This window comes from Pongo abelii, chromosome 1 (genome assembly GCF_028885655.2).
Source record: "Pongo abelii isolate AG06213 chromosome 1, NHGRI_mPonAbe1-v2.0_pri, whole genome shotgun sequence".
NCBI classification, from domain to species: Eukaryota; Metazoa; Chordata; class Mammalia; order Primates; family Hominidae; genus Pongo; species Pongo abelii.
In genome coordinates this window covers 168,868,786-168,892,724 of record NC_071985.2, presented here as the reverse complement: position 1 = coordinate 168,892,724, position 23,939 = coordinate 168,868,786, and the positions used below count along the sequence as shown (strand labels likewise).

Sequence of the window (23,939 nt, the reverse complement as noted above, 5' to 3'; positions counted from 1 at the left end):
TAGCCAGGCATGGTGGCATGTGCCTATAGTCCCCGCTACTTGGGAGGCTTGAGTGGGAAGATCCGTTGAGCTCAGGAACTGGAGGTGGCAGTGAGCGATGATCATGCCACTGCACTCCAGCCTGGGTGACAAAGTGAGATCCTCATCTCAAAAAAAAAAAAAAAAAGAAGAAGAAGAAAAAGAAGAAAGCCCCAGACAAGGACAAAACTGATGGAGAGCATGTAGCTGGTTAAATAGTTCAAGACTGTAAGCTAAGCTCAGAACAATAATAAGAAATAGGAAAATAGATAAAGTATATATGGGCATATGATCTGGCTTAATAATATTTCATGTAAAAATTACCAGTGCCTTAAACATAGTAGGGTTTTTTTATTATTATACTTTAAGTTCTAGGGTAGATGTGCACAACGTGCGGGTTTGTTACATATGTATACATTTGCCTGTTAGTGTGCTGCACCCATTAACTCGCCATTTACATTAGGTATATCTCCTAATGCTATCCCTCCCCCCTCCCCCCACCCCATGACAGGCCCCAGTGTGTGATGTTCCCCATCCTGTGTCCAAGTGTTCTCATTGTTCAATTCCCTCCCATGAGTGAGAACATGCGGTGTTTGGTTTTCTGTCCTTGTGATAGTTTGCCCAGAATGATGGTTTCCAGCTTTATCCATGTCCCTACAAAGGACATGAACTCATTCTTTTTTATGGCTGCATAGTATTCCATGGTGTATATGTGCCACAGTTTCTTAATCCAGTCTATCATTGATGGACATTTGGGTTGGTTCCAAGTCTTTGCTATTGTGAATAGTGCAGCAGTAAACATACGTGTGCATGTGTCTTTATAGCAGCATGATTTATAATCCTTTGGGTATATACCCAGTAATGGGATGGCTGGGTCAAATGATATTTCTAGTTCTAGACCCTTGAGGAATCACCACACTGTCTTCCACAATGGTTGAACTAGTTTACACTCCCACCAACAGTGTAAAAGTGTTCCTATTTCTCCACATCCTCTCCAGCACCTGTTGTTAATCATAGTAGGTTTTTAATAAATCTTATGTGAATTTGATTGAAGGTGTAGGCTTGTAATTAACCACAAGCTTAAGAGCCAGTGGTGATGTAATATGAGTTCCAGAAAATACTAATGCAGGTCTGAGCTGAATTGATAGTGCACAGAGCAAGGGAGATAGTAAGCCCATTTGCATCTTTGCTTCAAAGCAATTCAAGGTCCTGATCCAGTTCTGGACACTAACTTTAATAGGAACATCAAAAGAGTTTATCACCAGGGCATTAAGGATGGTTAAGTTTCTAGAAAATCATATCCTAAGAAAAAGTTAAAAGAACTGAGGCTTCCCTGTGAGCTATCAGAGGACTCTCTCTTGTGGGAGAGGGATGAACTTAGTATTGCTCCAGAGGTTAGAACTAAGACCAGTGGAAACTCACAGCAGTCAGATTAAGGAAGGACATTGTAACCCTTACCTACCAATGGAATGGGCAGTCTCCCAGCTACAAAGTGGTGCATTTTGTATAGTTCATAAGTAATTCATTCAGAACCTGGATGAACATCTGTTGGAGATTCTTGCTTTGTGAAGGATCAAGCAAGGTCTTTAATGTCATTTCCAACTTCAAAGTTCTAATTTTCTACTTGAAGTGCTGAATTAGAATTTTGTTAAACTATGATGTCTCGGTTTTATATGAGTTATTTTAATACTTTCTTCATTATTGTTGCTCAAAACAAAATTTCTCTTTTTACATTTTTATTTATTTTTGAGACAGGGTCTCACTCTGTCACACAGGCTGGAGTGCAGTGGCACAATCTCAGCTCACTGCAACCTCTGACTACTGAGTAGCTGGGATTACAGGCATGTGCCACCACGCCTGGCTAATTTTTGTATTTTTAGTGGAGATGGGGTTTCACCACATTGGCCAGGCTATATTTCAATAAATTTAAAGATCTAATTGGCTTGCATTAGTGATTCATGAATCAGGCAGCATCTCATCTTAAAAACAGATAAGTGGTCTACTGAGCATAGCAGAACAGTTAGTTTTTATGAGGTAGCTAGAGCAGGAATAAGAAAACAGAATAATACAAAAAGTGGATTGGTTAACATAAGGCACTTCAGTTACTTTCCTTGTAAGGGTTAAAGCACAGGGACTTCCTTATCATGCCACTTCAAGTTGACTGGGCCCCTTCTGACCAGTGGCTGTGAATCTCTTCTTTTGAAAAAACTGATCTGCTTAAGATTGTCCTGCTTCCTTAAAGTTTCAGTTTTATTGCATAACACTTAGCATGAGTGACTCCATTTTGGTTTGGTCTGTTAATGCCTAAGGTAGGTGTTTGGTCCAAAACAATGGTCTCCTATAAATTTTATTTAACACGATAAAGGATATATAATGTTTTTCATTATAATGAAAATAACTTCCAAGTCACAATCTATCTATTTCAAACAATATCTAATATTATGATGTTCCAATAAAAGCAAGAAATTTGGAAAGTTTCTAAGGATTGTAATATGACTTGAATTATATAGTGTATGTTATTGCCACATATCAACTTAATGAGAAGTGAATGATTTTTAACTTTTAACTATTAACTATTATTAAAGAATGTATGTATAGCTTCTTTTTTTAATATTCTAATTTCAGTGCTCAAAGATCCAAATTTCATTGGACAGTATTACAAATGGAAGAAAATGGATCTACAGCACCATAAAGAATGGAATTTAAAGTAAGAAATATGAAGTGCCTTGAATGTGTACATTAACTTGAATTGTCTATTATTCCACTTTCTACTATCCAACTTGGAAATAACAGAAGAAACCCTTGGAAATAACAACTTATACCCTTTTCTCAGTATAAGAACAAGAATGAAAGAAACGATCATTTCTTGCTTTCATATGAACCCAGGTAGGAAATATCTGTGCTACATACTTGCTGCCAAAGATGGAGATAGGACACGATCCGCAGTGGAGAAATCTCATAATATCCTCCCCATTATTTCTCTTACTCTCATTTCCATCATCCTTATCAACATGTGACTTAGAAATAGCTTTTTTTAAAAAAAAAAAAAAAAGCAAAAAACTATGTATCATCAATTAGCTTTTCATCCTTTTGTTAGCTCCAAACATTGTTTCTTCTCCCACAGATTTCTCATTCAAGAACCAAGTATATTAAATCTAATGAGGAAGGATATAGTAAAATACAAACATAAATTATTATATCTTTAGAAATCATTGACTCTTCGACCACATTAAGGAAGGAACTTTAATCTCATCTTTGGTCTCTTGACCCCTGAAGGCAGTTTTTCTGCTTTATCATGTTACAGCAAAGATGCCATTTCAGTTCTGTGGTATTGGCTGTGTTGTGCTAGTTGTTTGTTCTGGTGTGCTTATTCCAAGGTACTCAGTGAGTGTGCTACCATAAAGGTAGTGGAATTAAAGATCCTATTTTTTGCATTTATCTCATTTATCTCAATTTTTAGCTCTTCAATTTACTGTTAACCATGTGCCCTCGTTTCTAGATGGAAATACATGATGAATAAAGATAACGGTGCTGTATTTTGAATTTGTGAAGCAATTGAGGAATTGAATATATTTTTTTAAAATTGAGTATATTAAAATATACTTCCCTATCCTTTAACATCGTATAGTTCAGACTGAGTTTTTCAGTTGGATTTTCTTTCTTCTGTTGATTCTGTAACAACTTTCTTTCAAGCTAAAGTAGAGAACAGCTTTTGCATTTGATATACTTTTCTGCTTTCAGGATAAATTACAGGGAGTAGAAAGTTTTTTCAAGCCAAATTTGAAGGAGTATAAGCATGTTTTTTTCCTGAAGGCATGTTTTAAGTTTCTTTTAGAGTTGCAGAAACCTACTTAGAATATAAGGTTAATTTTTCTTTGACGTGACTTCCTTTTTTATTTCCTTTAACAGAACTGTTTTATTTGTTTGATCATCGATTCATTATGTAATGCCAACATCCCACAGAACCCAAAAATTTAGAAAAAGTAGAACCATGTCATTTTCAATTTATCCATCCACTTCTACACATGGCTAAAATAATTGTGAGCTGTTTGAGTGCTGGAACATTTTTCCAAATACATTATTTCAAAGTTATAGGTCAAATTATCATGTGCATAGTGACCCTGTCAGAATAAAACCCTCACACCTTATGCCATCTGGTGGTTGATGAGAATATATTTAGATCAAATGATATTTGCTGCTTTGAAACGCTGGTGTTGATTAGTCAAAAACTCCACCATTTAAATACCGTTTTAAAAAGATATTATATTTATCTGCATTTTATTGTGGCATAAATATTGACTATGCAAATGTTAGAGGTATAGTAAAATTTAAAAATCTAAAGAATGGCAAAATTCAACTTCTCTTGAAGTAATTTTCAAAAGTCTTGTGTTCATCAAAATACGTAGGGTATGATAAAGAGGACAATTGATAGAGAATCAAGTCCCTCTCCCCTCTCCCCTCTCCCCTCTTCCCTCTCCCCTCTCCTTCTTCGGTCTCCCTCTCCTTCTTTTTTCGGTCTCCCTCTGTTGCTGAAGCTGGACTGTACTGCCGTGATCTCGGCTGGCTGCAGCCTCCCTGCCTCAGGCTCCTGTGACTCTCCTGCCTCGGCCTGCCGAGTGCCTGGGATTGCAGGCGCGCGCCGCCACGCCTGAATGGTTTTTGTATTTTTGGTGGAGACGGGGTTTCGCCGTGTTGACTGGGCTGGTCTCCAGCTCCTGGCCTCGAGTGATCTGGGATTGCAGACGGAGTCTCGCTCACTCAATGCTCAATGGTGCTCAGGCTGGAGTGCAGTGGCGTGATCTCAGCTCTCTACAACCTCCACCTACCAGCCTCCTGCCTTGGCCTCTTAAAGTGCTAAGATTACAGCCTCTGCCCCGTGGCCACCCCGTCTCGGAAGTGAGGAGCGTCTCTGCCTGGCCGCCCATCGTCTGGGATGTGAGGAGCCCCTCTGCCCGGCCACCCCGTCTGGGAAGTGAGGAGCACCTCTGCCCGGCTGCCCCATCTGGGAAGTGAGGAGCGCCTCTGCCCGGCCGCCCCATCTGGGAAGTGAGGAGCGCCTCTGCCCGGCCACCCCGTCTGGGAAGTGAGGAGTGCCTCTGCCTGGCTGCCACCCCATCTGGGAGGTGAGGAGTGCCTCTGCCTGGCCGCCACCCCGTCTGGGAGGAAGTGAGGAGCGCCTCTGCCTGGCTGCCCCATCTGGGAAGTGAGGAGCGCCTCTGCCCAGCCGCCACCCCGTCTGGGAAGTGAGGAGCGCCTCTGCCTGGCCACCCCGACTGGGAGGTGAGGAGCGCCTCTGCCTGGCCACCCCGTCTGGGAGGTGAGGAGCGCCTCTGCCTGGCTGCCCCATCTGGGAAGTGAGGAGCGCCTCTGCCCAGCCGCTGCCCCATCTGGGAAGTGAGGAGCGCCTCTGCCCAGCCGCCACCCCGTCTGGGAAGTGAGGAGTGCCTCTGCCTGGCCACCCCCTCTGGGAGGTGAGGAGCACCTCTGCCCGGCCGCCCCGTCTGGGAAGTGAGGAGCGCCTCTGCCTGGCCGCCCCGTCTGGGAGGTGAGGAGTGCCTCTGCCTGGCTGCCACCCCGTCTGGGAGGAAGTGAGGAGCGCCTCTGCCCGGCTGCCCCATCTGGGAAGTGAGGAGCGCCTCTGCCCGGCCGCCACCCCATATGGGAAATGAGGAGTGTCTCTGCCTGGCCGCCCCGTCTGGGAGGTGAGGAGTGCCTCTGCCCGGCCGCCACCCCGTCTGGGAGGAAGTGAGGAGCACCTCTGCCTGGCTGCCCCGTCTGGGAGATGAGGAGCACCTCTGCCCGGCCGCCCCGTCGGGGAGGTGAGGAGCGCCTCTGCCTGGCTGCCACCCCGTCTGGGAGGAAGTGAGGAGCGCCTCTGCCTGGCCGCCACCCCGTATGGAAAGTGAGGAGCGCCTCTGCCCGGCCGCCACCCCGTCTGGGAGGAAGTGAGGAGCGCCTCTGCCCGGCCGCCACCCCGTCTGGGAGGAAATGAGGAGCGCCTCTGCCCGGCTGCCCCATCTGGGAAGTGAGGAGCGCCTCTGCCTGGCTGCCACCCCGTCTGGGAGGAAGTGAGGAGCGCCTCTGCCCGGCCGCCCCGTCTGGGAGGTGAGGAGCACCTCTGCCCGGCCGCCCATCGTCTGGGAAGTGAGAAGCGCCTCTGCCCGGCCGCCCATCGTCTGGGAAGTGAGGAGCGCCTCTGCCCGGCCGCCCCGTCTGGGAAGTGAGGAGCGCCTCTGCCCGGCCGCCCCGTCTGGAAGGTGAGGAGCGTCTCTGCCCGGCCGCCCCATCTGGGAAGTGAGGAGCGCCTCTGCCCGGCCGCCCCGTCTGGGATGTGAGGAGCGCCTCTGCCCGGCTGCCCCGTCTGGGAGGTGAGGAGCGTCTCTGCCCGGCCGCCCCGTCTGGGAGGTGAGGAGCGCCTCTGACCCGCCCCCGTGTCTGGGAGGTGTACCCAACAGCTCCGAAGAGACAGCGACCATCGGGAGCGGGCCATGAGGACGATGGCGGTTTTGTTGAAGAGAAGGGGGAAGTGTGGAGAAAGGAAGGAGAGATCAGATTGTTGCTGTGTCTGTGTAGAAAGAGGTGGGCATAGGAGACTCCATTTTGTTCTGACTAGGAGAAATTCTTCTGCCTTGGGATGCTGTTGATCTATGGCCTTTCCCCCAGCCCCCTGCTCTCTGAAACGTGCTGTGTCAACTCAGGGTTAAATGGAAAAAAAAAAAAAAGAATCAAGTAGAAAATGTTTGGGGATCTAGGCACATGAGTAATTGGTCTATATTGTCTATATTGTGCATGCCATATTATGCATCTCTCAATTTTTAATATTCAAAAATGCTTTCCTTACGCTGAAATTTCCTGTTTCAAAAAAACAGGAAATGTAAATTGAGAACCCTTTATTTGCATAGCATTGAAGAAAAAGAGAAACCTGTCTCTCCTGCTACTTCCTTCCCTCCCCTCATCAATCAATACCTTATTCTTAAGCCACACTGAATTCTTTTTTCTCACTATTATTTGGGAACCTAAGACCTCTTTACCACTTTGTACCTTCTGCCTTGGATCAGCAAGGTCTTTGCTGCTGGTCTAGAGCTAGGATTTGGTTAGTTAAAAGGTGGAATGTGGAGCTCTTAAGCGCAGGGGCACTGGAGCCAGACTGTCTGGATTTGAATTCTGGCTCTGCCAATTACCAGTTCTGTGACCTTAAGCAAGGTCACTGATTATTTCTGTGCCTCAGATTTATCTGTTAAGTGACAGTAATAAGTGTACTTACCTCCCAGGGAAGGTGTGAGGATTAAATAAATTAATATATGTAAAATGCTTCAAACAGTATCTGGTGCATGGCAAGCACTCATAAAGTTCACTATTATTCATGCTTTTAAAACTTTACTGTGGCCCTCATTTGCAGATGAAAAATCTTTCTTTGGAAGCAGCATGGGGGAAGAACATGAGCTTCAGAGTCAGGCAGATGTTGGAGAAATTCTTAACCACTCTGAACTTGTTTTTTTATCTGTTAAATGGAGATAACCTTACCTATCTTGCAAAGTTGTTTTGCACTTGACGCTTATTATTTTATATATATATGATTTCATTCAAGAGATAGAAACAAAAATTATATATAAATGTGTATATTATATATAGTTATATATATAAAATAAAAATTAATATAGTGTCACACATAGGCATTCAATAAATTTTAGTTCCTGGGGAGAGGAGGAGAGGAAAGTTCATGCCTTTCATGCGCGTCCGTGTGATGAGACCACCAAACAGGCTTTGTGTGAGCAATAAAGCTTTTAATCACCTGGGTGCAGGCGGGCTGAGTCCAAAAAGAGTCAGCGAAGGGAGATAAGGGTGGGGCCGTTTTATAGGATTTGGGTAGGTAAAGGAAAATTACAGTCAAAGGGGGTTTGTTCTCTGGTGGGCAGGAGTGGGGGGTCGCAAGGTGCTTTTTGAGCCAGGATGAGCCAGGAAAAGGACTTTCACAAGGTAATGTCATCAGTTAAGGACCGGCCATTTACACTTCTTTTGTGGTGGAATGTCATCTGTTAAGGTGGGGCAGGGCATATTCACTTCTTTTGTGATTCTTCAGTTACTTCAGGCCATCTGGGCGTATACGTGCAAGTCACAGGGGATGAGATGGCTTGGCTTGGGCTCAGAGGCCTGACATTCCTGCCTTCTTATATCAATAAGAAAAATAAAACAAAATAGTGTTGAAGTGTTGGGGCGGCAAAAATTTTTAAGGGGTGGTATGGAGAGAGAATGGGCGATGTTCCTCAGAGCTGTTTCAAGTGGGATTAGGGGCGGTGTGGGAACCTAGAGTGGGAGAGATTAAGCTGAAGGGAGGTCTTGTGGTAAGGGGTGATATTGTGGGGATGTTAGAAGAAACATTTGTTGTATAGAATGATTAGTGATGGCCTGGATATGGTTTTGGATGAATTGAGAAACTAAATGGAATAACAGAAGGAGAAAAACAGGTATAAAAGGTCTAAGAATTGGGACGACTCAGGATATCTGATTAGAGAGTGCCTAAGGAGATTCAGCATAGTCCTGCCAGCAAAGATTATTTATTTACTTCAAGAGTTAAGAGTGGCAGTTTGGGGATAGCACCAGGAGATATCAGCTGTGATGGCTTGGAAAAATAGCGTAAACAGCAGTGTAAACAAGAGCAGGGCATGTATGAGTAGTTGAGAATGGTGAATAGGAGTATGACTAGACAGAAGATAGTAGGGATGACAAGTTGTTTTGGGGCACAGTCTAAGTTGGTCTGGTGTCTGGAATGAGACTGGGGCCTAATGTCTATACAGGAGCTTAAATGGGCTGTACCCTGTAGCATTCCGAGGACAGGCCTGAATTCTGAGAAGGGAAAGTGGTAAAAGTATTGTCCAGTCCTTTTTAAGTTGGTGGCTGAGCTTGGTGAGGTGTGTTTTTAAAAGACCTTTAGTCCATTCTACTTTTCTTGAAGACGGAGGACCGTAAGGGATATAAAGGTTTCACTGAATACTAAGAGCCTGAGAAACTGCTTGGGTGATTTGACTAGTAAAGGCTCATCTGTTATCAGACTGTATAGAGGTGGGAAGGCTAAACTGAGGAATTATGTCTGACAGAATGGAAGAAATGACTGCGGTAGCCTTCTCAGACCCTGTAGGAAAGGCCTCTACCTATCCAGTGAAAGTATCTACCTAGACTAAGAGGTATTTTAGTTATCTGACTCAGGGCATGTTGAATAAAGCTAATTTGCCAGGCCTCGGTGGGGAAATCCTCGAGCTTGATGTGTAGGGAAGGGAGGGGGGCCTGAATAATCCCTGAGGAGTAGTAGAATAGCAGATGGAACACTGAGAAGTTATTTCCTTGAGGATAGATTTCCACGATGGAAAGGAAATGAGAGGTTCTAAGAGGCGGGCTAGTGGCTTGTACTATAGCATAACCTGCCTTTGCTGGTGTGTGGCGATTAGGCCTGGTGGAACCGCCATCAATAAATCAAGCGTGATCAGGGTGAGGAACAGGAAAGAAGGAAATTTGGGGAAATGGGGTGAATGTCAGGTGGATCTGAGAGATACAGTCATGGGGGTCAGTTGTGGTATCAGGAATAATGTGGGAGGCCAGATTGAAGTCTGGGCCAGGAATAATGGTAATTGTGGGAGACTCAACAAAGAGTACAACTGAAGGAGCCAGGAAGCAGAAAGTATATGCATCAGGTAGGAGGAAGAAAATAGATTTTGGAAGTTATGAGAACTGTAGAGAGTGAGTTGAGCATAGTTTGTGATTTTGAGGGCCTCTAAAAGTATTAAAGCAGCAGCAGCCACTGCACACAGACATGAGGGCTAGGCTAAAACAGTAAGGTCAAGTTGTTTGGACAGAAAGGCTACAGGGTGTGGTCCTGGCTCTTGTGTAAGAATTCTGACCGCGCTAACCATGCCTAGGAAGGAAAGGAGTTGTTTTGTAGAAGGTGCTGGGGTTTAAGAGATCAGTCGGACACGATTGGCAGGGAGAGCACGTGTGTTTTTATGAGAATTATGCCGAGATAGGTAACAGATGAGGAAGAAATTTGGGCTTGATTGAAGTAATGGGGGCTGTCTGTGAAGCTTTGCGGTAGTACAGCCCAGGTAATTTGCTGAGCTTGATGGGTGTCAGGGTCAGTCCAAGTGAAAGCGAAGAGAGGCTGGGATTAAGGGTGCAAAGGAATAGTAAAGAAAGCATGTTTGAGATCTAGAACAGAATAATGGGTTGTAGAGGCAGGTATTGAGGATAGGAGAGTATATGGGTTTGGCACCACGGGGTGGATAGGCAAAACAATTTGATAAGGCACAGATCCTGAACTAACTTGTAAGGCTTGTCTGGTTTTAGGACAGGTAAAATGGGGGAATTGTAAGAAGATTTTATAGGCTTTAAAAGGCCATGCTGTAGCAGGCGAGTGATAACAGGCTTTAATCTTTTTAAAGCGTGCTGCGGGATGGGATATTGGCGTTGAGTTGGGTAAGGGTGATTAGGTGTTAATGAGATGGTAAGGGGTGCATGATCAGTCACCAAGGAGGGAGTAGAGGTATCTTATACTTGTGGGTTAAGGTGGGGGGATAAAGAGGAGGATGCAAAGGAGGCTTTGGATTGGGAAGAAGGGCGGCAATGAGATATAGCTGTAGTCCAGGAATAGTCAGGGAAGCAGATAATTTAGTTAAAGTGTCTCAGCCTAATAAGGGAACTGGGCAGGTGGGGGTAACTAAAAGGAGTGCTTAAAAGAGTATTGTCTAAGTTGGCACCAGAGTTGGGGAGTTTTAAGAGGTTTAGAAGCCTGGCCGTTAATACCCACAACAGTTATGGAAGCAAGGGAAACAGGCCCTTGAAAATAAGGTAATGTGGAGTGGGTAGCCTCCGTATTGATTAAGAAGGGGACGGACTTACTTTCCACTCTGAGAGTTACCCGAAGCTCGGCGTCCGTGATGGTCTAGGGGGCTTCCGAGGCAATCGGGCAGCGTCAGTCTTCAGCCACTAAGCGAAGAAGATCTGGGAAGGAGTCAGAGATCCTTGGGCCAGAGTTCCAGGGGCTCTGGGAGTGGCTGTCAGGTGAGTTGAACAGTCTGATTTTCAGTGGGGTCCCACACAGATGGGACGTGGCTTAGGAGGAATCCCGGGCTGCGGGCGTTCCTTGGCCCAGTGGCCAGATTTCTAGCACTTGTAGCAAGCTCCTGGGGGAGCAGGTTCTGGGGGAACGCCTGGCCACTGCAGTTCAGGCGTTTGGAAGTTCTTGTGTGCTGGAGATGTGGCTGGGGTTTGTCTCACAGTGGAGGCAAGGAATTGCAACTTTTTTTTAATTATTGTACACCTTGAAGGTGAGGTTAATAAGTCCTGTTGTGGGGTTTGAGGGGCAGATTCTAATTTTTGGAGTTTTATTTAATGTCAGGAGCAGATTGGGTAATAAAATATATATTGAGAATAAGATGGCCTTTTCACCTTTTAGGGTCTAGGGCTGTAAAGCATCTCAGGGTTGCTGCCGAACGAGCCATGAACTGGGCTGGGTTTTTATATTTGATGAAAAAGAGCCTAAACGCTATCTGATTTGGGATAAAGAAAAAGGAGCATTAACCTTGACTATGCCTTTGGCTCCAGCCACCTTTTTAAGAGTAAATTGCTGGGCAGGTGGGGGAGGGCTAGTCACGGAACTAAACTGTAAGCCAGACCAGGTGTGCGGAGGGGAGGCGATAAAAAGATTACAGGGTGGAGGAGCGGAGGCTGAGGAAGAATTGGGACCTAGCTTGGCCTGGCGAGGAGGGGAGAGGTCAGATGGGTCTGTAGAAAAGGAAGATTAGCAAGACTCAGTGACGCTTGGGGTTGGGACTGAGGGGACAGGCAGGAGGGAAATAACGAAGATTTGGGACGAGTTGCACTGGGCACAGAGACTAGGAAGGGACTGATGTGTAAAAGAATGCCTGGATGTCAGGCACCTCAGACCGTTTGCCTATTTTACGACAAGACTTATTTAGATCTTGCAGGATGGAAAAATTCCAAGTGCCATTTTCTGGCTGTTTGGAACTACTGTCGAGTTTGTATTGGGGTTAAGCAGCTTTGCAGAAGAAAATCAGGCATTTAGGTTTGAGGTCAGGTGTGAGTTGAAGAGGTTTGAAGTTTTTGAGAACACAGGCCAAGGGACTAGAAGGAGGAATGGAGGGTGGAAGGTTGCCCGTAGTGAAGGAAGCAAGCCTGGAGAAAAGAGAGAGTAGAGACACGGAGGGAAGGGGTTCGGGGGCTCTTACCTTCCAGAAAAGTGGGAAAAGGGGTTAGGGCGCAGAGATAAGAGGTCAGGGCATGGAAATAAGGGATGGGGCACAGAAATAAGGGGTCGGGGCACGGAAATAAGGGGTCGGGCACAGAAATAAGGGGTCGGGGCACAGAAATAAGGGGTCGGGGCACGGAAATAAGGGGTCAGGGCACGGAGATAAGGGGTCGGGGCGTGGAGATAAGGGATTGGGGTGCGGAGATAAGGGATTGGGGCACAGAGATAAGAGGTTGGGGTGTGGAAATAAGGGATTGGGGCACAGAGATACGAGGTTGGGGTGTGCAAATAAGGGATTGGGGTGCAGAGATACGAGGTTGGGGTGTGGAAATAAGGGATTGGGGCACAGAGATACAAGGTTGGGGTACTTGCCGCTCCTCTAGAAAAGTGGGACTTGCCACTAAGAGTGAAGGAGAAGGGGTTGAAGGGTACTTGCCCCTCTCCCAGAAAAGTGGGACTTGCCGCTAAGGGTGAAGGAGAAGGGGTTGAGGCGTACTTGCCCTTCTCCTGGAAAAGCAGAGAAGGGGTAGAGACAAGGAGAGAAGGGGTTGGGGTACTTGCTCTGTCCCCAGAAAAGCAGAGAAGGGGTTGGGGTACTTGCCCTGTCCCCGGAAAAGCAGAGAAGGGGCAGAGACAAGGAGAGAAGGGGTTGGGGTACTTGCCCTGTCCCCAGAAAAGCGGGAATTGCCGCTAAGGGTGAAGGACAAAGGCAGGTGTCCCTGCGTGGTCTGACACCCTTGAAACATGGGTGTATAATCAGAGAGGCATCTCTGCAATGATTAAACACCAAGGGAAGGCTGCCTTCCCAGTCCGTGACTGGCGCCGGAGTTTTGGGTCCACAGATAAAACGTGTCTCCTTTGTCTCTACCAGAAAATGAAAGGAACTGAAATTAAGAGAAGGGAGAGATTGAAGTGTGGCACCAAGATTGAAAGGAGAAAGAGATTGAGGGATAGTGAGGGAGGTTGGAGAAGAGAGTAAAAAGAGGCCGCTTACTGGATTTGAAATTGGTGAGATGTTTCTTGGGCTGGTTGGTCTGAGGACCTGAGGTCGTAGGTGGATCTTTCTCATGGAGCAAAGAGCAGGAGGACAGGGGATTGATCTCCCAAGGGAGGTCCCCTGATCCGAGTCACGGCACCAAATTTCATGCACGTCCGTGTGAAGAGACCACCAAACAGGCTTTGTGTGAGCAATAAAGCTTTTAATCACCTGGGTGCAGGCGGGCTGAGTCCGAAAAGAGAGTCAGCGAAGGGAGATAAGGGTGGAGCCGTTTTATAGGATTTGGGTAGGTAAAGGAAAATTACAGTCAAAGGGGGTTTGTTCTCTGGTGGGCAGGAGTGGGGGTCGCAAGGTGCTCAGTGGGGGAGCTTTTGGAGCCAGGGTGAGCCAGGAAAAGAACTTTTACAAGGTAATGTCATCAGTTAAGGCAAGGACTGGCCATTTACACTTCTTTTGTGGTGGAATGTCATCTGTTAAGGTGGGGCAGGGCATATTCACTTCTTTTGTGATTCTTCAGTTACTTCAGGCCATCTGGGCGTATACGTGCAAGTCACAGGGGATGTGATGGCTTGGCTTGGGCTCAGAGGCCTGACAATGCCAGCCTACTTTTCAGAGAATAAAAACAATCTGTTGGAAACATGTAAAATTTGTCTTTTCTCAGGTTAGAAAGCAACACGTATCATAACCACATTTATTGTAGTTCCTATATGCCTCTAGTTCTTTTTCCTTCTCTATTCCACTGCCATCATTTCTTCTGCCTGGTGAAATGCTTCACAAAGATGGTGTGAAGAGTTGGCCCAAATATCTTTTTGTGGAGACAGTCACTGCAGTCACTGACAAGCTCAGGCATTCACAGTTACCCCATCCTCTCTCTCCATATTCTCTGTTCCCACATCTTTCAGCATGTGTGATGTGGAAATTCATCTGTTCATGAAGAGGGACCAGGACAAGGATGTTTGTGTCCCTTTGCATTCTCTGTACCTAGCATGGTGCCTGGCAAATAGTAGGCACTCAATTAATGTTAGTTGAAAAACGCATCCTCACCCTGTTTTTTCAATTAGTATTAGGATTAAATGTGAAGGCAGTTCATTTTAGAAAAATAAAATTTAGTTGCAAACTTTTAAGGTTCATTCTAATGTAAAGATTTAGGGTTCTATTTTGGGAGTTCTAAGGTGTAGTTGGAAACAGTGATTGAAAACTGGAAATGTAAATGGCTATCATGAATATTTTATGCAAAATCTCTAATTTGGCAAGTCTTTGTTACTATTAATAGAAACATTGTCATTATAAGCAGCTCATAAATATTCATTAATCAATTATTTGGTTTGGTGTTCCTTTCTAAAGCCTTTTTTCTTTCCTATTGGCTTGAGTGTCTTTTGTATTCATGAAAGTGCTTTCTTTCCGCTAAAGGATATGAATCTGTAATCTAATCAGTAGTTTGTATTTAAGTTCTCCAGAGAAATAGTAAAAGATATAAAATCAGAAAGCAATGAAAGCTGTTCTTTCGAGTGTTCTTGGTTATGCACATATAAAACTATGCTTGTGCCATACTCTAGCTAATGATTGCTTCTGTGACAACAGAAAAATCTTTATCAGTATTCTAAGCTTTGGCAGCTAGCAAGTTGTCTAAATAAAACTTATCAGTTCTGGTGGTGGTTTACATTTGGTGTCGCTTTAGAAAAGAATATTGCTTCTTGTTTATACTGAGGAGGTATTGAGGGAACCGGAACTAACATGGCTGAGTACTTCTTGTATGCCCGGCATTCTCCCTTCATTTCCTAATTCATATTGGCCATCCTGTGGAGTTGACAGTCACACGTGTAAGTGTAACCCACAATAATACCCATCAGCCTCCTTCAAAGCCACAACAAATCAACCTGTACTCCAAGTCAGACCACTTTGCTTGCCTTGTTCACAGCCCAAGACCTGATTCCTAACCTTTTCAATGGATGACCGCTCCTAAGACCCATCTCCCAACCCCTGACGCCCCAGACGTTCCGTAAAGGTGGAGATGGATATTATCTCTAGTTTACCAGTGAGAGAAATGGAGGCACAGAGATTAGCGAGTTTTCCTGAGGTTACTGATAAACATAAATTTTATTTTCAAATTAAAACTAAACTGTTTCTTACTTGCCTACTAATATGTACTTATTAAAAGTTTAAATTGTTCAGGTAAGCGTAAAAATATTGCCTACCCAATTGCAAGCCCAATCAAGTCTACCTTTTGTGAAAAAGTTGTGTTTTTTCTCAATATTAAATTCTATTATTAAACAATGTTAGTTCTTTTTTTTCTTATATGTAAAAAAAGAACATCCGTGCAATATCAAATACCAATAAAAAACTTTCTTATATTTGTAAATCATACTCTGGACTTAGTTGTCCTGTCTTTTAAATTAAGGGGCTAATAAATATATTTTCTACATTTCTTTGGTGTCTGATTTTGTGAGCATGTATTAACTCACAAAAGATAAGTAATCTTTCTTTTGGTGTACCTATGTTTGATCCCCTTTATATGGAAAACATTCATGCTGAGTAGATTCTTTTAATATATGTTTGTGCTGTCCTTTCAGGGTTATTGAATTTAAACATGTTTTTTATAAGTTTACTTAATTATGTATTCAATGCATTTTTTTAAGGAGTGCTAGCTTTATTCCCCAAAATTAAATCTTGACTGCCATCTTGTGGTTAACAAGTGAATTAGCATTAGAATGGACACTGCCTGTATTTTTAAATACAGACGTGGGAAAAATTATAAACAAAGGCAGGAAAATCCTTTAGGAAAAAATGACTTTTGCCCAGCAACTATTTAGTCTCTGCTTGGATGTTTTTAGAGATAAGAAGCTTGATAATTCAAGAAGCATTAAATAGCTCTAATCCTCTTCAGTTCTAGCTTGTATCTAACACCTTTTGATAGTCAGCCATTCCAGAAATGGGAAATTATCTCCATTTCATAAAGAAGATGTGCAGAAAAGGTTAAAGAAAATTCCCTAAGGTTATATACTTAGTAACAAAGCTGAAATTCAAATGCAGGCCTGCCAGATACCACAAGCCACGCTTTTTTCCTTAGATCAAGCAGGCACCATGTCAGACACTGAGGACCTGGGGATGGCCTTGGGGATTGGTGGAAGGCAGTATTCAAAGGAGGCTATATAGGGCAGAAAAGAAAATATTGCCACTTGTCCTTGGAAACAACACAAATAAGGCCATTTCTGCTTTGTGAAATTGCCCTCGAAGTCTCAGAAGATAGTTATCATGTCTTTCTCCTACCTCCTCTTACATCTCTTTTTTAGAATAAACACACTCCGTTCTTTCAGCTGATTTTTATGAATTCAGTATTCTTTATTGGTCCCCTCTTATGGATATAATTCATTCCATCAATTTCGCTCTCCAATGTAGACTCAAAATGTTACCATGGATTTCTGGTTGTAGCACAAAATCCAGTGGAACTACCCCTACTATAAACACCATGGCTTAGGGCTTCTCCCTTCCTCTCTCCTGAAAAAGAGGAATTTTAATATGAGTCACAAACATATATGGTGCTAGTTTAGATGTTCCCCAAATCTTATGTTGATATTTGATCCCAATGTTGGAAAATAGGAGGTGTTTGGGTCATGGGGGCAGATCCCTTATGAAGAGACTAATGCCTTCCCTTGGGCAGGGAAGGAGGGTGGAGGAGTATGGCGGATAAGTAAGTTCTCCATTAGTTCCTGGGAGTGCTAGTTGTTAAAAAGAGCTTGGCAGCTGGGAATGGAGGCTCAAGCCTGTAATCCCAGCACTTTGGGAGGCCAAGGCAAGAAGAATGCTTGAAGCCAGTATTTGAGACCAGCCTGAGCAATATAGTGAGACCTCATCTCTACAAAAAATTTAAAAATTAGCCAGGCATAATGGCACATGCCTGTGGTCCTAGCTAAGTGGGAGGCTGAGGAGAGAGGAACACTTAAGCCCAGTAGGTTGAGGCTGCAGTGAGTCATGGTTGTGCCACTGCACTCCAGCCTGGGTGACAGAGCAAGACCTGTCTCATAAAAAAAAAAAAAAAAAAATGAGCTTGACATTTCCCCTCCCTCTCTTGCCTCCTCTCTTGCCTGTGACCTCTGCACACACCGGCTCCCCTTCACCTCTGCCGTGAGTGGAAACAGCTTTCACCAGATGCCCAGTCTTCCAGCCAGCAGAACTGCGAGCTAAATAAACCTGTTTTCCTTATAAAATTACCCACTCCCAGGTATTTGTAGCAACACCAAATGAACTAAGACAGTTTTAATATGAGTCACAAATACATATGATTTTTTTTCCTAGAACTCCTTCTTTGGTGTTCTGCTCCCACATTTTAATGGGTTCGTTCTCCTTCTACAGCCTTCCTCCCTCTCCTGTCCCTCTTTCTCTCCCCTCAGTCCCTCTCCCTGTGACCAGAGAAATACGATACATGGGTTGGCTTAGGTCCTGCTCAGGTTCTCTGTCTGAGCAGGGTTGAGGCGGGAAGGGGTATATTCCCCAGAGTCATATGAGATTGCATTTTATCAGAAGGAGGCAGGAATGAGAAGGAAGCAAAAAAGTTCTTTTAGAAAATGTTACCAAAAGTCAAATTACTAATGGAAGGGTACAATAAGTTTTATTCTTCTTATTATACATGTAAAGCTCCTTTTCAAGAACATGTTACAATTTGTGGTGCCCCAATCTATGTGAGAAATTTAAAAATGAACAAGCATTAGTGTTTGTCATTTTACTTGTTTTTTTTTTAACTTACTATTATGACATTTTACTTCACAGTCATTTGATTTGCATATTTTAGTGACATTAAAAATTTTTGTTTTTATAGTTTGTGGTTTTAATTATATAAAGGCAAATGGTTGAATAAAGAAGGAATTACTGCTTATGTAATTTTTTGAAGACAAAGATTTGTCAATAGGGAAGAAAAGGTATAAATCAAGTTATGTTGTTTTCTAAAGTCATATTTGCCCTGAGGAAAATAAAATCCTAACGGTTTTTTTAAACTTACACAAGATTCACAAAGAGCTGGAAATCCTGCCAGCTAGAGTGGAGAGACATTATAATTTAACAGACATTGACTAAAATTTAGAAGAGCTGTGCTTTATAGTGGGGCCATATTAGGTATCAAACTGATTTTCACAAAAAACTGAACTGTGAGCCAGAATGAAGAACAATCAGATTTAAAGAAACATAACAAAATTTAGCACCTAATAACCTAAAATTTACAATGTCCAGCAACCCACTGAAAAATTACCAGTCAGCCGGGTGTGGTGGCTCACACCTGTTAGTTATCCCAGCACTTTGGGAGGACAAGGCGGTCAGATCACCTGATGTCAGGAGTTTGAAATCAGCCTGGCCAACATGGCAAAACCTTGTCTCTACTAAAAATACAAAAAATTAGCCAGGTGCAGTGGTGGGCACCTGTAATCCCAGCTACTCAGGAGGCTGAAGCAGGAGAATCGCTTGAACCCAGGAGGTGGAGGTTGCAGTGAGCCGAGATCATGCCATTGCACTCCAGCCTGGGTGACAGAGTGAGACTCTGTCTCAAAAAAAAAAAAAAAAAAAAAAAAATCACCAGTCATACAAATAAGCAGAAAAATATGACCCATAACCAAAAGAAATTAAATCAATACAAATAGATCCATAAGTGATAGAGAGGATAGAATTAACAGATAGAGACTTTAAAGCAGCTACTATACATCTTATAAAATATACTCAAGTATCTAAAGAAAAACATGAATATGATGAAAGAAATGGAAGATGTACAAAAGACCAGTGGAATATCTAGAGATAAAAATAAATCAAATATTTAAAAATATATATACTTAATGGGAAGCACAGCAAGTTAGACACTGCAGAAGAAATGACCCATGAACTTGAAAGTGTAGCAATATAATCACTTTAAAAAAAGATAGAAAAAAAGACTGAAAAGAAACAAAAGAGCCTCAGTGAGCTGTGGGACAATATCAGGTGGTATAAGATACATATAAATGGTGTTCCAGAGGAGGGGACAGAAAAAATATTTGGAGAAATAATTATGACTGAAAATTTTCCAAATTTGATGAAGTCTGCAAATTCACAGACCAAGAAGTTCAATGAATCCCAAGAAACAGAAATATAAAGAAGCCATACCAAAGTACATCGTAATCAAATTGTTGAAACTCAGAAATGAAGAGAAAAATCTTAAAAGTAGCAAAGGATAAAAAGAAACCCCACATGTTACACATAAAGAGCAAAGATAAGAATAACCAAAAACTTCATGTCAGAAGCCTTGCAAGTCAAAATATAATAAATGACAACTTCAAAGTGCTTGAAAGAAATTATTAAACATAGAATTTTATAACCAGTGAAAAGATCTCTCTAAAATGAAGGTAAAATAAAAACTTTTTTTGACCAGTAAATCCAACCACATAGTTGAAATGAACAAATTTCTTGAAAGGCAACATCTATCAAGGCTCACTTAAAAAGAAATGGATAACCTGAGTAATCCTATATCTAATAAAGGAATTTATAGTTAAAAGCCTTCACACAAAGACAACTTTAAACCTAGATGGCTTCACTGGAGAATTTTCCCACACATTTAAGGAAAACATTAATATACACAAACTCAGAAAATAGAAGGAAACACTTCCCAGCACGTGTTACAGAGTCAGCATTACCTCAATAACAAAACCAAAGACAGTACATGAAAACTACAGATCAATATGCCTCACAGACATAGATGCAAAAATTTTAGTATATTTAATCTAAATATATATATAACATATATAATATAGTTTTAAAATTTGTTAGATTTTTTGCAATGTTAAATCAAGATTACATTCCTGATATAAACTGTACTTGGTCAGGATTAATTTTGATAAATAATTGTAAATAACTATGATAATTCATCATGACTATATGGAGTTTATACTAGAAATGTAACCTTGGTTTAACATTTGAAAATTTCAAACAATGTAAATTAGTATAAGAAAGAAGAACCATATGATCCACTCAATAGATGAAAAGAAATTCAGTATCCATTCCTGATTTAAAAAAGAAAAAAACTCAGAGCAGCAAGTGAATTTGGCACCTTCAATTGAAGTATCCAGGTTCTCACATCGGGACTGACTAGGCAATCAGTTAAACCCATGGAGAGCAAGGCAAAGCAGGGTGAGGCGAGAGCCCACCCGGGAGCAGCATGAAGCCAACAAAATCCCCACCCCAAGACAAGGGAGGCAGTGAGTGAGTGTGTGACCCTGCCCAGGAAACCATGCTTCTCCCACGGATCTTTGCAACTCATGGATCAGGAGATCCCGTCATGAGCCCCTGCTACCAGGGCCTTGGGTCCAATATACAGAGCTGTGTGTAATCTTAGCAGAACAGCCACACACACACACAGAGACTCAGGTGTTTTACATAATCCGGTCCTAGAATCCCCCAGTGAGGCACCAGATCCATCCATACATTCCCCTAGGAAGGGGGCTGAATCCAGAGAGCCAAGCAGCACCATTTTGAGGGTCCCACTTTCACAGCACGTCACAAGTTGGGGCCCACTAGCTTGGAACTCCAGCCAACCAGCAGCAACAGGCTGTCTGCTTAAGACAGGAGTGAGTTCCTGGGGGAAAAGGCGGTCACCATTTCTGCAGTTCTGTTGACTCAGCATTCCAGCCTGCCAGCTCTGGAGAGTCCAGGCATTCCAGACGAGGAGGGGTCTCTCCACCAACACAACACACCTGCTTTGCCAGACTGTGCCCAGACTGCTTCTTTAATCGAGATCCCAGTCCATTCCTTTTCACTACCTCCTGTAGGGGGCCTTCAGTCACCCTAGCCAGGCTTATATGGACAGAACTCTGATCTCACCCTAGGATGGAGCTCCTGGGGGGAGGGGTGGCCACCATCTCTGTGGTTCAGTTGACTCAGCTGTTCCAGCCTGCTGGCTCTGGAGAGGCCAGGTGGTCTGGACGAGGAAGGGTCCCCCCCAATGCAGCACACGTTCTCTACCAAAAAGCAGCCAGATGGCTTCTGTAAGTGGGTCCCTGATCCTGTTCCTCCTGACTGGGTGAGACCTTCCAATAGGGGTCTCCAGACACCTCCTACAGGAGTGTTTGGGCCAGCAATAAGTCAGTACCCCTCTAGGATGGAGCTTCCAGAGAAAGGAGCAGGCTGCCGTCTTTGCTGTTTTGCAGCCTGCACTGGTGTTACTGCCAAGTACAAGAAAAGCGGAGGCAACTAGGGTCTGGAGTGGACCCCCAGCAAACCATAGCAGCCCCACATTTGCTAACAGTCAGTGGCCTACCTGTTAAAAGAAAAACAAACAGAAAACAACAACAACAACAACAAAGACCCCACAAAAACCTCATTCAAAGGTCAGCAACCTCAAAGATTGAAGGTAGGGCTGGGCGTGGTGGCTCACGCCTGTAATCCCAGCACTTTGGGAGGTGGAAGCAGGCAGATCACGAGGTCAGGTGATCGAGACCATCCTGGCTAACATGGCGAAACCCTGTCTCTACTAAAAAATACAAAAAATTAGCCAGGCGTGGTGGTGGGCGCCTGTAGTCCCAGCTACTTGGGAGGCTGAGGTAGAAGAATGGCATGAACCCTGGGAACTGGAGCTTGCAGTGAGCCGAGATTGTGCCACTGCACTCCAGCCTGGACGACAGAGCAAGACACCATCTCAAAAAAATATAAAAAATAAAAAATAAAAAAAAGATTGAAGGTAGATGAGCCCATAAAAGATGAGAAAAAGTCAACACAAAAATGCTGAAAACTCAAAAAGCCAGTGTGCCTCTTCTCCTCTAAATGACTGCAACACCTTTCCAGCAAGGGTACAGAACTGGGCTGAGGCTGAGATGGTTGAATTGACAGAAGTAGGCTTCAGAAGGTGGGTAATAACAAACTTCACTGAGCTAAAGAAACAGGTTGTAAACCAATGCAAAGAAGCTGAGAATCATGATAAAACAATACAGAAGCTGATAACCAGAATATCCAGTTTAGAGAGGAACATAACCAACGTGATGGAGCTGAAAAACACAACATTAGAACTTCACAATGCAATCACAAGTATCAGTAGCTGAATAGATCAAGTGGAGGATAGAATTTCAGAGTTTGAAGACTATCTTTCTGAAATAAGATAGGCAGACAAGAATAGAGAAAAAAGAATGAAAAGGAATGAAGAAAACCTCCAAGATATATGGGATTATGTAAGGAGACCAAACCTACAACTGATTGTGGTAACTGAAAGAGACTGGGAGAATGGAACCAAGTTGGAAAACATACTTCAGGATATCATCCAGGAGAACTTCCCCAACCTGGCAAGACAGGCAAATATTCAAATTCAGGAAATCCAGAGAACCCCAATAAGATACTCCACAAGAAGATCAACCCCAAGACACAAAATCATCAGATTCTCCAAGGTTGAAATGAAGGAAAAAATGTTAAAGGAAGACAGAGAGAAAGGCCAAGGCACCTGTAGGGAAGCCCATCAGACTAACAGTGGAACTCTCAGCAGAAACCCTACAAACTGGAAGACATTGGGGACCAATATTCAACATTCTTAAAGAAAAGAATTTCCAACCCAGAATTTCATATCTGCCTAGACTAACCTTCATAAGTGAAGGAGAAACAAGATCCTTTTCAGAGAAGCAAATGCTGAGGGAATTCATCACCACCAGGCCTGCCTTGCAAGAGCTCCTGAAGGAAGCACTAAATATGGAAAGGAAAAATCATGACCAGCCACTACAAAAATATACTGAAGTACACAGACCAGTGACACTATGAAGCAACCACATAAACAAGTCTGCAAAATAACCAGCTAGCATCATGATGACAGGATCAAAATCACACATAACAATACTAATCTTAAATGTAAATGTGTTAAACGCCCCAAATAGAAGACATAGAGTGGCAAGCTGAATAAAGAGCCAAGACCTATCGGTATGCTCTCTTCAAGAGACCCATCTCACATGCACAGATACACATAGGCTCAAAATAAAGGGATTGAGGAAAATTTACCAAGCAAATGGAAAACAGAAAAAGGCAGGGGTTGCAATCCTAGTTTCTGAAAACAGACTTTAAACCAACAAAGATCAAAAGAAAAGAAGGGCATTACACAACGGTAAAGGGTTCAATCTGGCAACAAGAGCTAACTATCCTAAATATATATGCACCCAATACAGGAGCACCCAGATTCATAAAGCAAGTTCTTAGAGGCCTGCAAAGAGACTTAGACTCCCCCTCCCACACAGTAATAGTGGGAGACTTTAATACCCCACTGGCAATATTAGACATATCATCAAGACAGAAAAATAACAAAGATATTCAATAACTGAATTCAGCTCTGGGTCAGGTGGACCTGATAGATATCTACACAACTCTCCACCCCAAAACAACAAAATATGCATTCTTCTTATTGCCACACAGCACTTACTCTAAAATTCATCACATAATCAGAAGTAAAACACTCCTTAGCAAATGCAAAAGAACTGAAGTCATAACAGACTCTCAGACCACAGCGCAATCAAATTAGAACTGAAGATTAAGAAATTCACTCAAAACCACACAACTAAATGGAAATTGAACAACCTGCTCCTGAAATTGAACAACCTGCTTCAGAATGACTCCTGGGTAAATAATGAAATTAAGGGAGAAATCAAGAAGTTATTTGAAAGAAATAAGAACCAAGAGATGATGTACCAGAGTCTC

At 43.3% G+C, this 23,939-nt stretch overlaps 1 protein-coding gene across 7 annotated transcripts in view; it reads left to right on the top strand.

Annotated features, from left to right (window-relative positions):
• UBE2U (ubiquitin conjugating enzyme E2 U) overlaps positions 1 to 23,939 on the top strand; it is a 72,872-nt gene that overhangs the window by 36,406 nt on the left and 12,527 nt on the right. For 6 of the 7 annotated variants that reach the window (XM_024257526.3, XM_054554411.1, XM_054554410.1 and 3 more), the window contains one exon: positions 2,644 to 2,725. The exons of the other annotated variant lie outside the window; for it this stretch is intronic. In XM_024257526.3, coding sequence (XP_024113294.2) covers positions 2,644 to 2,725 — 82 coding nt within the window. The remainder of the gene's footprint in view (positions 1 to 2,643; positions 2,726 to 23,939) is intronic. 7 annotated transcript variants of the gene reach the window in all.